This window comes from Branchiostoma floridae, chromosome 17 (assembly GCF_000003815.2).
Source record: "Branchiostoma floridae strain S238N-H82 chromosome 17, Bfl_VNyyK, whole genome shotgun sequence".
Classification (NCBI taxonomy): Eukaryota; Metazoa; Chordata; class Leptocardii; order Amphioxiformes; family Branchiostomatidae; genus Branchiostoma; species Branchiostoma floridae.
The window spans coordinates 15,713,706-15,731,069 of record NC_049995.1 but is presented as its reverse complement, the minus strand read 5'-3'; the positions used below and the strand labels follow the sequence as shown (position 1 = coordinate 15,731,069).

General features: G+C 40.8%; 2 protein-coding genes across 2 annotated transcripts in view; both read right to left on the bottom strand.

The window, feature by feature from the left end:
* Positions 1–289, bottom strand: part of LOC118404372 (zinc finger protein 704-like) — a gene marked incomplete at its 5' end in the record, with an annotated part of 3,536 nt that extends 3,247 nt beyond the window's left edge. The window contains one exon of the mRNA XM_035803442.1: positions 141–289. Within this exon, the coding sequence (XP_035659335.1) occupies positions 141–289 (149 nt within the window). The remainder of the gene's footprint in view (positions 1–140) is intronic.
* Positions 286–17,364, bottom strand: part of LOC118404157 (zinc finger protein 395-like) — a 50,669-nt gene continuing 33,590 nt past the window's right edge. The window contains exon 4 of the mRNA XM_035803180.1: positions 286–359. Within this exon, the coding sequence (XP_035659073.1) occupies positions 327–359 (33 nt within the window). The 3' untranslated portion in view covers positions 286–326. The remainder of the gene's footprint in view (positions 360–17,364) is intronic.

Genomic DNA, 17,364 nt, shown 5'->3' with positions numbered 1-17,364 from the left:
ATGTGTGGCCTGTAGTGGCTTGCACAAATGTGTGGCCTCTGGGCTACAGAAATGGAGATGGGCACCACCCCAAATCATCTGCTACAGATGCACGGGCAACTTAACTTAACTTTTGGTTGGTTAACAGTTGCGTGACTTACCCCAGATGTGCTGAGCGAACATGTCTCTCGATGCCGGAACACGTGCTGAGGGTCTTCCCACATCCAGGCCACGTGCACTTAAACAGGGTCTTCACCGAGCTCTGAGGATAAAAAAAACAAACAAAGCAAACATTACAATCAGCCGACAAAGGGTAATAAAAAAGCTATTCCTATAAGAGGGAGCGGTCATGTGCACTTGAACAGAGTCTTCACCGAGCTCTGAGGATAAAAAACACAGAAGGAACATTACAGTTAGTAAAAATATGGTAACAAAAGACATATTTTGATTTTTAATCTTAACTGAGCTTTGATGAGCACAAAAACACAATGCAAGGGAAACATTTCAATCAAAGGCCAAAAGATTGGTACCGGTATTCCCTTAGATACAAAGAAGATCTGTATCTGTATCTATATAGCCGGTATAACCGCCGTTTGGCATAACACACCAGATTTGCATGCACGCGGCGCGGCAGCAGCTGGTTATATTACACCGAATGACTCGTTACCCCTAACTTTTGCACATCTATCTGCAAGCGTTCTTTAAAACTACCCAGAGAAGATGCCCCCTCAAGACACGAGAAGATATTCCTCAAGACACGAGAAGTGCACTTAAGTAGGGTTCTAACTGAGCTTTGAGCAACATCAAAACACCAGAGAAACATTGTAACAATTGATCGACTGCTTGAAGAGATCGTTGTTCCCGCTGATATGTAAAAAATATTAGCTATTGCTTAAGAGAGAGTGCACTTAAAAGCAGCCTTCACCTACAAATGTAGCTCCAAGGAATGAAAAAAACAGGAGAGAAACAATCATGTATCAATCACAAATGGATTGTTGCTTCCTCAGTGTCAGATATGTAAAAGAAGGTACTATTCCCGAAGACAAAAGAGAAAATGCACTTAACAACGGCCTTCACCTAGCTCGGAGGAACACAAAACCACGGAAGAAATATTACAATAAATGGCCAAAGGATTAATTGTTGATTTCTCAGTCAGATACGTAAAAAAAGGTATTCCCAAAAGAGAAAATGCAGCTCTGGGAACACAAAAAACACAGAAACATTACAATCAGTCAAAAACAAGATTTTCCATCACTTGAAAGTGTCCATTAACACAAAAGCAAGGGAGAAACATCACAATCAATTGCCTAGGATTGATGTTAACGTTTTACTCCCTCAGATATATCATAAAGAAGTTTCCCGTTGCTTGAAAGTACACTTAAAATGGATGTCACCAAGTAGTAGTATCCAGTATTTGACAATTTCATCAAGCTTGAAGAAAAACAAAAACACGAAAGAGACATTACAACCAGCAACTGATGGATCAGTGTTCAGGGCTCGAAATACTGGGTGCATGTGCACCAAGGTGCACCCAAAATTGGAGCTGTGCACCCATTTTTTTTCTGTGGGTGCACCCAAATATTTTCTTAGGTTTATGTATGAAAGGATATCAAAGTATACTTGTAAACATCATATTCTTGACATCTAACTGTTAGAAAGACAATGTCTGTCGTGGTACTTGTTTAAGAATTTGATAGCTTGTAACTAAGTTTTATTATTGGGTTAAATTTAAGTGGTGCACCCAAAAATTTTTTGGTGCACCCAATTTTTAAGCTGGGTGCACCAGTGCACCTAATCCCCCAAATGAATTTCGAGCCCTGGTGTTCTATCAGCATACATTAACAAGACCTAGAGATTTCTTTCCCACAGCATATTTCGTGCTTAAGATCTAAAGTGCTTAATAACACTAACGGTTAGGATAAGCAATTGTTTTATATCTCATTATATTCATTGTTTGGCTCCGGCTCAGATTTACAAAACACAAACCCAGGTGAACCTCTAAAAGGTAACAAAAATATTGACCGCTGAATAAATGAATAGAGAAATGAATAAACGTTGTTATGGAAAAGTTATGACAAACGTAATACCATCACCATAAACATATTTGATTATGATAACTGACATTACAAGAAAACACATTATTTATAATCAAACAACACGACAGGGTGCCGTAGACACAAATATATTGATTTAGTGAAGAGCTTATTGAGGATGATGTGAGTCATTTCACATCATCACTCCCTAAAGAGTTCCAATCAATGTTGTTTTTCTAAAGTTCATTCCCTGGTCATATGTTCCATGGTGTAATGCTGGTTCACCCTTATCTGTGTTTTTAAACTTATATTTCCAAGTTATTCTTTACTTCTAATAAAAACTTTGCACTTTGAAACCACCATTGACTAGATATCCATAGATAGCCTGTTTTTCAAACCAAATAGGTTTCACATGGATAAAGGTGTACAGTAGAAGCCGCTTAATTGCGCGGCCTATTTGCCAGTGAATTTCGTGCAATTATCCAACTGGTGCAATAATGCGAAGTCATCTAGCTGGACCGCACTATTTTGGGATTTCGGGTTTCCGTGCAGTTAAAAGAAGTGTGCGTTAATCTGGTGTGCAATTAAGTGGCTTCTACTGTACTAGCATATTACCAGGGCTGTCTACAGGACCCGTCCTTCCGTCCAGGGACAGAAATTTCCTTGTTTGGACGGACATTTCACGCAAATTTCAACCCACCCTTCCAAAATGAATCTGAACTTCAATAAATGACCTACAACTGATGAAAATATCAGATAATAAATTAGCATTTCAATTTAATCCACATGACTTCCTTTAAAAAATTTAAAAAATAATACACAAGCTTGAATGGTAAAAAGCAGTTTGCTTTGGTCTATCAATATAATGCACTTCATGCACTGCCAGAAAACTAATCTGTCACAAACTAAGGTCAATTGCGGCATTTTGCAGTAACATTTACCTCCTGAACTTTTGTCCTTTTCCACGGTCACATCGTAATAGATTCATCTCGTATCCCCAAAGTAATGACGGGTGCAAGTGTCCCACCGTTTTGCCATTTGTTATTTCAAAGAGTCGCTGGCGTAATTATCTACAATAACGACCATATAAAGCCGTCCCCGGTGGGTGATATGACTTGTTTACGCCGCGGACGCGGAGTTGTGGGGGGAGGATATCGCAGCAGACGGTGATTTCTGAGTCACTGTCGCGCCGTTTGATGTTAACATAAAGGCAGGGCTTGAAATTCATTTGCAGGACTTGACGCATCAAAGGCAATACCTATAATCTTAACCCGACAGATAAAGGGGACCTAACGTTAGGTGGACATCATAAAAGCAGAGGACAGAGAGGAAAACTTGAGTATGACTGTATTCACTCCAGGCATAAACCTAGTCCTAAAACTTTGTTTTCATTACATTTTTCCAGTTAAGCATATCTTAAGTTTATAAAAATCCAAGAACCAACAAATTATCTTCTCTTGCAATATATATTGAATGGGTGTAATCCTTGGTGCTGAGCAGCCTTCCATTTGAATATGCACCCAGTCTTTTGAGCCCTACTAGTCTACGACTTGTCGTTTGATGTTGTTAGAGGGGTTTATGACCCACAAGGTGACTCGTAACGATGGAAAATTACGTAGCGGCTCATTTGAACTGACAACTCACCTGGGCCCAAAAATATTTCAATAAGGAAAGACATTCTACTTTTAATTTGCATTTTCTACATTTTCTAACACCCAAAATTGTTTCTGCACACCTCGATTCTGAGGTTAGGTGTGTGCATTAACATGCACCAACTCAATAGTACAACAAAGAAATTCTCTTCCCATAGTGTTTTACAACGCTTCTGACGACAAAACGATTGGCTGATATGTTTGAAGCCTCATTCAAATTCGCATGCCGATTTTGTAAACATGTTTACGAGGCTGTTCCCAGCCTGATATATTGACCAGCGCGAGATTTTATGAGAGACTAAATCACCCACAAGAGAGATGCTGACAGAGTGATTGCGATGGTTATTTTCCCATTGGCAAGGAAATGCTAGTTTGTGGACGAAGATTAGACATCAAGGTTATAAGATCCGCCAAATAGCAGTGGTTACTCAAGCAACTGGGTATGATATTTCATATTTGAAACAGTGATAAAAGCTCCTTGGTCAGACACATACAACTGTACATGCAGACGAAGGTTAGAAATCCAGGTAATAAGATACGCAAAATAACAGTTACTCAACAGCGTGCAAAATACCCACTTGCACACTTGCACATTGCAACCACTTTTTGCTTGGTGCAACTTACTTCTAAACTCAGGTTGCATACTTAGATTTTGAGCCTCAGAACTGGATTTTGTTGTTAATTTACTTGTTTTTTAGTTTGAAACAAACATGCTCATAAGTAACATCATAGTAAAAGGTTATGTATTGTACCTTTTTTTCAGAAATTAGTGCATTGTAGGTGGTGCAACTTGAAATTCAGTTGTGCAACCTAGTTTTTTCCCCAAGTTGCACACTGTGCAACCTGGCCCAGAAAAGTATTTTGTACACAGTCACTGCTCACACAACTGGACATGACTTTGGAAATCAGACGTTTCAGGTTTGGTTTGGTTTGGCTTATCACTTAGGTTGCATCACTTGGACCCTAGAGTAGTTTATTTGACCAGCGCGAGATTTTATGCGAGCCTGAATCACCCACAAGAGAGATGCTGACAGAGTGATTGCGATGGTTATTTTCCCATTGGCAAGGAAATGCTGGTTTGTGGACGAAGATTTTCGTCCCTCGGATAGGACGTTAAATAATGGAGGTCCCGTGTATGAGGAGAGCCACACCCCGGGCACGTTAAGGAACCTGCCACATGTGCGATGGTGCGGTGTGAGTGGTTAAAAAAAAACCTAAGTACAGTACCTTGGCCGCACCTGGGGCAATTACTGTCATATTGAGGTCACCCGAGTGGCGCCGAATGGCAGCTCGCTCCAGACCTTTGCGATTTAGCCCCGCCTATTGTAAGCTCCTCGCAATTCAGCCCCTGGCTGCAAAGAGTGAGTAGTCGGCCCACCCAATATTCAATAACCATTAGACATCTAGGTATAAGATACACAAAATAGCAGTTTACCAACCTAGGATTGATGTGTTCAAAAATTCCTGTTTTCCCAGAACTATAATTGTAGAGTGGAATTTGTTATCACCAAGCACAGTAGGGGCATCTTCTCTGGATTGTTTAAAGAACGCTTGCAGATAGATATGCAAAAGTTTGATGTGACGGGTCGTTCAGTGTAATATAACCAGCTGCTGCCGCACTGTGTGCCTGCGAAGCTGGTACTGAGATACTCAAGCAACTGAATATGATTTTGGAAATGGTCAGACACATACAAATGTAGATGAAGGTTAGAAATCCAGGTAATAAGATATGCCAAATAGCAGTTACTTAAGCAACTGGACATGATTTTGGAAACGGTCAGACGTTTCAGCCTACATCACTCAGAGAGTCAGAGTATTAGTTTTTAAAGGGATTTTCCCAAACAACTGAAACAAGTAGCACGTAAATTAAAGAACCCATCGCCAAAACACTTATCGAAAGAGAAAGAGTGACTGTGAGTGTTTTGATGGACTTAAAAGCAACTAGCGGCAAGGACGTATTGCCTCTCCTAACCATCAAAAAAGCGATAAATATTGCCTCACTTTGAGGACCGACCGTTTACCTTTTTGACCTCTAATTGTCATTGAGAACTGGGTCAGGGTTCCGCGTAAATCATTTTATCCCAGAAATACACCGGAGGCCTCCTTTCCAGAAAATGGGGAAAAAAATCATCACTTAGGGCTGGAATATTTCCATTTATAGCAGGCTTCCCACCAGTAAGTAGGTACTGCGTAACACCTATGCATTAGCAATGTATTACATAGAGATGATAGAAAAATTTGCCAAACATGAAAACCAAAATTGAATTTACTTTTGGGGTCTATGCAACCATGCTACATCAGTCAATTTTTGAAAGGAATTCTGAACTGGTATTAGGGCATAAAATTTCTGTTTGTTCTAACATTTCTTTCTCACAAGATTGTCTTTTATTCTAATAAATTTTGCTGCACAAAAAGATGTAAATATTTTATGATCGTATCCAAATTCTATTGCCAAAATTTACCCCCACGAAAAAGTGGACTGTTCCATAAAAAAAATCAGATTTTTTGTCATCATCTTGTAAATGGAAGTGGATATTGCAAAAACGCCTTTTCAATCATCACTTCTCATTTAACCCCCTCGCTATAACACTTAGGGAAAATGTCAGATATAAAGTCATTATTGGAAATATCTCCATGCAAAGTGAACCGCAATATACACAATTGACCTACTTTCCAAGTTTCAATGAATGTCTTTTAACTTGGGCAAGTCCCAAGGGTCTTGGTAAATGTCACTGATACTAATCTCCAAGCAGATCCCAAGGTAACATAAGATAGTATCAAAAGCTGGCAGAGGAGTGAAGCTGGCTTAAGAGTGTGTTTCGCTACAAGGCAAATGGACACCTCTCGGCTGAGTACACTCCTTGGCCAGTTTGGCACACTTATGCCATTGTAGGATCTGCTTGGAGATTAACTAATACAAGAATAACATTAATGAATTTGGAAGAATTTCAGTTCAAAGAGAGTTATACCTTCTTGAGTTTTCCATTTCTTTGGATTGTTTTTAAGAAGTTCTCTTGACTTTTAAAACACACCAGCTTCTGTATCTGTATCTATATAGCCGGTATACTTTGAGTAGTACCATATACTGTACATGTACAAATGTATGTCATTGACCTACTTTTACTAACTGTCTCTACGATTTCTCTGGTAGGCCCTAATGGTTTTGGTAAATGTCAATGATATAAGTCTATAAAAGAAATGTTAATTGTCAACGACAGCAATTCCCTATTTCAATTTCTCAAAATTGTATTTCTTATCCTTGAATAGGCAAATCACTGACAAACAAAAAGTTCGCTGAAATCTCAGTGGCATCTGTTACTTTCCTAAGAGCAATACTAAATACATGTAGATCTAAATATGTATTGCAGCACAGGTGGCGCTGCTGCAATCTGAAGCCTATACACAAAGAACTTTGCTATCTGGTTACACCTAATCAACGTCTCAGTGACTGTCTGTCACCTTTTTAAGAGAAATACTAACCGGTTGTACTAATCAACACTACAGCTAGGTGTCCTTGTTGCAAATTTGAAGAAATGCGGTCCCCAAAGCTTACATGTATACTATAAGTAAACATTGTGTACTGCTAGATATGTTTGCTCCTAGGAGTAAGAAAAGGGGAGGCCTTAAGAAATCTTGGACACGATCCAAGAAAGTACTTTGTAGTTGGTGTAAATGTGTCACATGGGGCCTGTTATCGCCATATACCACAGAGTCCTCCAGAGCACAGACAGAAGAACAATGGGTTGTTTATCTTAGAAATCGTTTGATGTCGCTGTGTGATAGACCACTGCCAACCACAAAGTCATGAAACCAACTATACATGTAGCTAAGTTCATCTATGCCATGGCTATAACATACTACTAGTGCTACTAGTACATGGTGTAGTGAGTCAATCTTGTCAACTAACAAGTGACCATCTCCATATAACAGTTCAAGGATCTCCTAGCCAAAAATGACCACTTTTGGGTAGCCTCTCCTTATATGGTTTTCTGATAGACACAAGCGTTATAGGAATCCTGTCTATATATAGTGACCACCTGTCACATAGACCTGGTTTTATCAATGCCCTGAGTGGTCTTCTTCTATAGGCAGTTTTGACTGTCTTTTCAACCCTACTGCAATAGTGCAACATACTGTAAATGCATTTAAGTTCGCGGAGATTTAATTTCGCGGTAGCGGGAAAATAGACTTTTCGCGGTGGTTTTAATTTCACGGTAGCACCATGCACTGTAGTCTCTTACTGTTATGGATAAATGTTCGCGGTGGTTTTAAATTCGCGGTGAAGCAGCCACAGCGAAAACCGCGAACATAAATCCACCGCGAAAGTTTCTGCATTTACAGTAGCTATGCAACAGGTTTACAGCCAAGTACACTGGGTCACCTATACAATTCTTGATTGTGTTGAATTATGTCACGTGCAAAACATTTTAACACCCAAAGGTCCCCCATACACGAGACCAAAGAACTTACTTAATAGGTATCCAATAGAAATCTAGCACATGCATGCGGCCAAGTTTTGTGAACACAATCCCCTTGTTTACATCGGTGGAAAAAATGACACGAGAGGCCAATTATCGTCGTAAATCATGGTGACTTGTCATGTCGCAGACATGTCATACGTGACTAGACACACTGGTCCTACAGAGCTTCCCAACAACATTCTACGTTGAACCAGTATGATTTGGATTTCTATGCTGTGATCTGGATCCGCTATGCTGTGATTTGGGCCCCTATGCTATGCTGTGTAGTTTTTGCCTTGCCGCCAGGCAAGGCTTTACGCCAGCTTTCTTCCACGGACGGACGGACGGACCTTTTAACCCAGCCCTTCCAAAGCCCCTTCCAAAGGCCCTTCTTTCCTTGCCGAGTTTCATGGCTTAGTTAGACAATGGTACATTGCAGGCGAGTATTAAAACGCTCTTCTAGACGCATGTTACTGTATGTGGTCCAGCGTAATAAATCTACGCTTTAACTCACCATGTTTATATAAATATATATCACAAATTGCATCAGAAGGAACTTAGTTTGTAATAAAAAATAATGCATATTCATTGTGGGTCAAAAAGTTTTACAAAACCTGTTTAATGTGCCAATAATTCATCTGACATAAATTATGATAATGAAGGGGAGGGGGGCGACATGTGGAACTCGGGATTTTTAAGCGTAGAATCTAGTCTAACCACCTTGGTCTAACTTACCAAAATAACATAAAATACGCGGCAAGGCACAGCTTTTTTAAAAAGATTTCTTGTTTTAACAAAGGTAAAACGAAGTTGGCTATATTTCCCTATACAGTTGAAGCCGCTTAATTGCAGGGCCTATTTGCCAGTAAATTTCGTGCAATTATCCGGCTTGTGCAATAATGCGAAGTTATCTAGCTGGACCGCACCGACTTGGGATTTTGGAATTCCGTGCATTTAACCGAAGTGTGCGTTAATCCGATGTGCAATTAACTGGCTTCTAGTTTTTACTGTATTTGACCCTCAAAACACAGGAAAAAGTGTTTCTGGAGGTTAACGATTTACAAATTTTCAAGAGGAGGATTCCTCTGGACCTGAACCGGACCTGTACCTGAATTTTCTGTACTGGTACATCGCTGGTGTCTCTTGTGACCATTTCCAAATCCTTTGATTAGACACTACAGACAGTGTCCTTCCTATTACAGCAAATGTTTTGTTCTCTAAGCTACGTGACATTCTCCTCCCCATAGTAAGTTGACCTTCGGCTGTGTGCTCGAAAGCCTCGGACCAAACAAGCTTATCATTGTCCGTAGTGGGTTGGTATAGGGCGGGGCCTACAGTGTACATGTACCTTTGGTCAATATTGACATGTCTTTGCACTTTATTACTTTGCTATGGTTCGTAAAAAACGTTTGCCCCATTCAAGGTTACATCTGAATAGCTAGAATGGTATGTACCTTCAGTAAAAAGAATGTCGGGTAAAAAATCTACCGATTTTACCTAAAAAAGACCACCAAAACTGAATCTAGGTCAACTCCACGTATCATGTCACCGAGTGAATGCAACGTTATCTTATCGCATTCCATAAAAAGCCATCGCTGTTTACATATCCTTGATTGGACCAATCAGAACGCTTGCTGCGTCTGCAGTCCGGGTTTTTGGGTCAAGTCAAGGCTAGGTTAACTTGGACTGTTCCATTCCAATAAGGGGGTGTCAGCACACATTAATTTTATTCTGTACGTATGTTAGTTGACATGTTCATCTCGGAAAAATGAATGTTACAAACTGAATGCTAATATTTCTCTTAAATGCAAAAAAAGCCGTGGATAAGTTCAGAATAATATTTTTGAGATTCACCCCCGCTGTCAGCAATGGTAGGTTCTAAAATAGTGTTATATTCATGTCCCGGGGCCTAGTGAGGTAACCTGTTTGGAACAACCTGTCAGAATGATCCGCTGTTGCTATGCGCTCGGGACAAAAATAGCGCGGGACGACCCTTAGCTGACAACGACCTTGCCAGCATACATTCGAAATTTATTCAACGCCCTTCCTGGAAAGTATCATCTATCAAAAATCAATTTGGGGGCAATTATAATTTACAAGAAACATGCGTGTGTCAGAATATCTAAGTATGGACTATCTTGGTTGCTGTTGAAATTCAATTTCTAGGTTTCAGTCATTCAATCAATTAATTGATTATTTCATTGATCTTATATTGATAAATTGATTGGCTTTGCCAAATATTGTCATGTGATATGTAGATAATAGCACTTAATCATTTCAATCAAAATAGTGCTAGTGCAAGGTACCAAATTGGTGCAAACTGTGTTACTGCCTACAAATGCGATTATACCAAAGACCATCCCCAAGAAACCAGATATAGGTCGACAAAAACAACATGGAATATGGAACATTCAACATCTTTTAGGGAAACTCTAGCTTGATAAAAACGTTTGTGCACGAATTTAGTACTAATACTGATCAAAACTGATGCTAAAACATAAAATTGAAATGCTTAAACTATACAGTTACAGGTGTTTCCTAAAATTTGTTTGGTATTAAGGGTAAAATCTAAAACGAATTTGTTCACCGCAACACCCCTTTTCAGTTGGTTTCTTCCACCAGTCCCCCTAGGTCAGTGGTTGGTCACATGCTCGGTTTGTTTACATCCTTCGGCAGCATTCATCAAACTCGCCTGGCCTTGAAAACAGAGGCCTAGGGGGCCCTGCCAATAAGCTTCTCGCCTAGGATGGGGCCAGTTTACAGGTTCCGACTATTTGCGGTTTTGTTGAATATACAAGTATAGTAGTAGGGTGGAAGGTTGTATGTTTGCCATTTAGAAACCATAACAATGGCTATACAGCTATGGGGTACACAAATAATTCATAATATACAAATGCTTGCTTGTCATAAATTCATAACAAGATGCTACAGCAAGGTATTAAGTTATGAAATATTTAAAAAGAAACAATACATGACATTCGACGTCAGTGACAAAATTCCCAACCCTTCATCATCTTGGTTAAGGTTCTATCTTAAGGGAAGGGAATTTGACTTCAAGACAACAAGGAACCGAATGGGCTCTTAGCCTTTTGGCATAGTGGTTTGCGTTGCTGGCTTTGTGATCTGGCGGCCTGGACTCCGTGCGGGTTCGAATACCAGGGAACAGGATATTGTTTCTGTCTATTTCTACTCGCCTCCTATTTATACAATTATGTTCTTGCACACTGTCATGTGCAAGAAAAGATGTATTGTAAGATTTGTGGCTGATACTGAAAGTATGATGATACCCAGCGTCAACATTGAATAGCGCTTAGCTAGGCTTTTCTAATTTTGGCACATGACAGAAGAGATTCGTTTCCAAGGTTAGGTGTTCCACTTTCGAGGATATAGATATTACCATAAGTGGGTCAATGTTACACAGAACTAGGCCACAATGTTGTTTTTCTCTTTGGTTATTGGTTGACTTCGATTTTGCGACAACTGCGAGCCAATTCCATTTTAAAACGTTAGATTGTGAGTTTCCAACATTCTTTAGGATTTGCACATTAACATGTTAGGGACTGTACGATATTTATCGGGGGGAGGGCTGGTGCGTTAGGGGGGGAGGGCCATGTTAATTTTTTTTTAGGTGGGGGGAGGGCCATGTTGATTTTTTTTAAGATAGGGGGAGGGCCATGTTAATTTTTTTTGAAAGAATAGTTTATACTATGTTTGTTTTGATATCTTGACATGGCCCTAAAACTGATAAAATAAGCCTTCTGAATAGCCTAAAATGCAACAGCTTCCGGGGGGCTTCGCCCCCCTAAGTCCCCCAAAAAGTGGCGCTGCCCTGGACCAGCGTTCCCGCCAGGCATACGTCATTCCGTCTTGGGACTTATTTTTTCTGGAAAGACGCACTCGGCTCGGGTGAGTGTGTCCATAAAAAATCTGAAAGAAAGGCTGACCTGTACCACCGGTGTGGAATCTTTTTAAAAATCTATCTTTATAAGAAGGAATCCTACCTTTACAATTTATACTGGGGCATGGGCGGAGCGCGGCACGTTTTAGATATATTGGTAGCCGCCCAGAGCCGCCCGTGTCGTCTGGCAAGTTTCTTCCCCAACAATTTACTATTAAACGGTTTCCTCAACTACGCGCGGTGCGCGGTAATTATGCGAAGAATCCAAAGCTATAAACTTTATTTTTTTTATTTACAACATTTCTTTTGTTTCAAAAGGGCAAAATTTGCGGCAGAAAAGGGGCCGCAATATTGCTGTCAAGCGTCGATCGAGTCGGCTGTGCACTCCGTGGCACATGGCGCGGCACGCCCCCCCCTCCCCAGACGGACGGTCGATCGCAGCGCCCAGCACGTTGGGACGTCTTTTCTGGCTACTCCTTCAAGGCTACACCGGCACTGATCACTGCCAAAGACGCAGCAGATCGCCTTCCTTCGTATATTGTACATTTGTATAACGTTCTTGGTCTATGTAAAAAAAGAAATCCAGCCAAATATTTCACGCCGAAAACGGGGTTACCTGAGGTCGCAGGAAACGAACGCACGCTCCTGGAAAATGACGGCGCGGCCCGCCCGTGTAAAACCCGACCAATTTAATTAATTTGAGTAAAATCATCGGGCAAAATAGAAGAAAAAAAAACACAAGGTGTGATGGCGTCGTTATTCTATGCTCTGGAAAAACTAGTATTTGATGCGGGAGGACGCACCATCGATCGCACGAGGTAGACATTTTTTTACTCAGTCAATGCCGGAAGAAAATTAGCAGGATTTTTCCATGGGCTGACAAACTCACTGGCTAGAGCCCTGTTTCGAAGCATCGATAACCCAAAATTTTCATATAGACATGACAATAATACCCGGGCCAGATCACGGACGGCTGATTCCCCGTGCTTATAGTTATTTTGTTTATTCTGAATAACGGGAGTAGAAAAAGGCAAACGGCATCCAATCTAAAGGGCATAATTTTCCTCTCAAATTGCAGGAAATTCTGCTTTAGAGGGTTTGAAAATCCAAATTTTCCCGGGGGAGCATGCCCCCGGACCCCTGCCCCGACGCTGTGAAAAAATCCTGGCAAGAACACTGGCTACACCAGGTGGACGCCAGGTGCCCTTGTGCCCTGACGTCTATATTACTTTAACTTTTAAATTATTACTTTAAGTTTTTATCGGTTGTTTTTCTACCCTTTTAATGATGCCTGTCGGGGGGAGGGCCATGTTGATTTTTTTGGGGTGGAGGGGGAGGGTCACGTTAAATTTTTTTGAGATGGGGGGGAGGGCCATGAAAAAAATTTTTGATCGGACTTCCAACGCACCAGCCCTCCCCCCCCGATAAATATCGTACGGTCCCTTATCTGGGTCAATGTTATGTAGATACATCAGAGTCCCATGTTGTTTTTCTCTGCTCTAGTATTGGTTGAACTGGATTTTGTCGCAGTGCCTTTTTAAAGACATTACATTGTGAATTTCCAACATTCTTTAGGATTTTCAAATTACCTTGCAAAGTTAGGGTCAGTGTTCCAATCACGTACGTAGATAACAGTTCAGAGCCGCATGTTGTTGTTTTCTGCTCTAGTATTGGTTGACCTGGATTTTGCCACAACGGCTGGCTAATTCCATTGAAAAAAAACATACACAAATAGATTGCAAACTTCCAACATTCTTTAGGATTCAGGCATTACCATAATATCTGGATCAATGTTATGTAGATAGAGTACAGCGCCCCATGTTGTTTTTCTCTGCTCCAGTATTGGTTGACCTGGATTTTGCGACAACTGCAGACCAATGCCATTTCAAAAACGTTAGATTACCAGCTTCCAACATTCTTGAGGATTTACGAATTACATGTACTATCATATGTGGGTCAATGTCACAAGCATGAAGATACAGTAGGGGCTCCATGTTGTTTTTCTTCTCTGCCACTCTGGTATTGCTTGATCTGGATTTTGTAATAACAGTAGGCCAATTCCATTTAAGAACGTTAGATTGTGAGCTTCCAACATTCTTTAGGATTTGCACATTTCTATAACATGTGGGTCAACATTGTTTTTCTCAGTCTGGTGTTGGTAGACCTGAATTTAGAAACACCTGTGGGCTATTCCATTTGATTTTTCATTCACACAATCCAGTGCTCCATTTTTTAGGACTAACAAAAGTAACATATGTCACCATTATGAATATTAAAATGAAAACGAGGGCCTTGTCATGTTTTTTTTTTTTTTCTTGACAGCTACCTGTGTCGGTAAACCTAGATTTCTTTACAACTTCAGACCTTTCCATTTTATCATGTAGCCATGTCTTTACCTACTCTTTACCTCACTGTCCTGTTTTTACTAAATTTTAGGCAAGTCTTTTAAATTGTCTTAAAAACCCTTACATCTCCTTTTTTACTTTCATCACTCAATTTTGATCACCCCCCCTCCACAAAAAGTGGGCCGTTCCACTTTTGCTCCAAGAGAAAGTACCAGGGGATAATTTTAGCTCACCAGAAGCTTTGAAATACTTGAAAGGCTGTAATCAGTTGAGCAGTTTGACCTACATAGCTGCCCTAGTGGACATGGAAGTAAACAAGTTACTGTAAATGCATTTAAGTTCGCGGGGATTTAATTTTGCTGTAGCAGGTGATTTCGCGGTGATTTTAAGTTCTCGGTAGCACCATGCACTGTAGTCTCTTAATGCCATAGAAAAATGTTCGCGGTGGTTTTAAGTTCGCGGTGAAGCAGCCAATGCGAAAACCCACACATTAAACCACTGTGAAAGTTTCTGCAGTTACAGTACTTATAGTACAGAGCTGCACCTCAGGGTGACCTACATAACTGGCCTTGTGGACAGGGAGGTAAACAAGTCTTCACAAGTGGGGCAAAACCTATCAGGTGGAAATTACATGTAGACCACGCCAAAGTATTTCCTTGGTTGTCAGATATTTAAAAGCAAAATTCTACCAAAAGAACCAGGGAGTCATTGTTGGGGAGTCTATGTTGTTACTTTGCGTAGTTGAAACTTACGAAAATAGATTTTTATCAATTTTGTGTCATTAAATTTTGGGGACTTAAAGTAAATTTCAGTTAGTCGAACTTTTACTTTTTTTCCAAAGTAAAATCTCACGAAATGAAATGACAGCAGAAGGCTTGAATGAAACTTGAATCTGACTATATTCACTCTCTGAGACTGTGAGTATGGAGTTACTTTCTTCAGACTCTCATCTTAAGTGTAGTTTCATTCGGTTATTCCTTCATAAATGAAATGAAATTAAATATTATGGTTTCCACAGTTTTCCAAGCCAAGAACCAAGAAATTAAGATGGAGTGTCCTAAGGCAATGAACTGCATGCACCACCAGCCATGAGCAAGAGCACATGGAGACCCCCCTTCAATAAAAACCAACACATACCCTGCCGAGCACAGGCAAGCAGAGCGCATAGATCATAAACTCGGGGGCAGCAGATCGTAAACGAAACATATTTGATGCGAAGGCCAAGCCCCACCAGAAGTAGGTCACCTACGGGCTAAACATGACTCTCAAATTGGGCTGGCCAAAACTCTAGTGTGACATATAACAATACAGTTGAACAATTAAGTAAACTGAAATACATAAGGACACTAAGTGTCTTTCAGTTTCAATGTCAAACTTAAATGTTGTGAATAATAGACACATTTATCCTTTATTACATCGGACAAGCAGTGTTTCTACTTCAATTTATTTATTTATTATAGTAAGCAGGCTGAATAAAAATTCTAACTGGAAGCTGTGTGACTCCACTGCCCACCCCAAAAAGTCTATGGATGTTCCCTGCCGAGCACAGGCAAGCCCAGCGCATGCATAGATCATAGATACTGTAAATGCATTTAAGTTCGCGGGGATTTAATTTCGCGGTAGAGGGAAAACGGACCTTTCGTGGTGGTTTTAATTTCGCGGTAGCACCATGCACTGTAGTATCTTAATCAAGTTAATGCCCTGGAAAAATGTTCGCGGTGGTTTTAAATTCGCGGTGAAATGGCCAACGCGAAAACCGCGAACATAAATCCACCGCGAACATTTCTGCATTTACAGTAGTCTCTACCAGACTCCTGATCGCTGGAAAATCGTAGAAATGTAACAAATAGAAGAGTAAGCCGGCCCAGTAGGAATATAACTGGCCAGGATCGCGAGCTGTTCCCTGGACGGTTATATTCCTCTGGCCGGCTTACTCCTCTATTTGTTCCATTTCTACGATTTTCCAGCGATCCGGAGTCTGGTAGAGACTACAGCTCACGCACATTACAGAACCCGCCGCACTTTAATATCGAAAAGTGTAGGGGACCTTACCGCGGTGTGAGTGGATCAAACCTACAGACATGGTCTTCGGGTTGACATCTTGAAAAGCTGATAGTCACCTGTTTTGTCAATCCTTCCACATACGTGGTTATTATAGATCTAAATGAAAAGCAGGCCGATTTGAGCGTTCATGAATAAATAAAGGTTCAGAGAAACAAACCAACGGTGTCCCAATTGTTGTCTTGTGCCGCAGGCAGTGCTTTTCAGGTCGAAGGTCACTCTCTTGACAAACCAGTTTACCGACACGAGTACACAAAGTACAAGTATGGCAGAAAGCAAAGAAGGACGGCTCACTGGGCGACTGGCTCTTGTGACTGGTAAGAGGAAGTTTATTAGGGACCGTACGATATTTATCGGGGGGGGGGAGGGCTGGTGCGTTGGAAGTCTGATCAAAAATTTTTTTGATGGCCCTCCCCCACATCTCAAAAAAATTCAACGTGACCCTCCCCCTCCACCTAAAAAAATCAACATGGCCCTCCCCCCGATAGGCATAATTAAACGGGTAGAAAAACAACCGATAAAATAATCTTAAGAATGAAGATGAAGAAGAAGAAGAAGAAACGTCAGGGCACAAGGGCGCCAGTGTTCTCGCCAGGATTTTTCACAGCGTCGGGGCAGGCATGCTCCCCCGGGAAAATTTGGATTTTCAAACCCTCTAAAACAGAATTTCCTGCAATTTGAGAGGAAAATTATGCCCTTGAGATTGGATGCCGGTATTTGACTTTTTTACTCCCGTTTTTCAGTAATCGACGTCCGCCTTCTCCCCCAAAATACGTTATAACTATAAGCTCGGGGAATCAGCAGTCCGTGATCTGGCCCGGGTATTATTTGTCCAGTCATGTCTATATGAAAATTTTGGGATTTTGACACGCTCCTTCACAGCGTCGTAATAAATTGTCTTGTTCCACTGAATATGCGTGTGCGAGTCTTTTATGC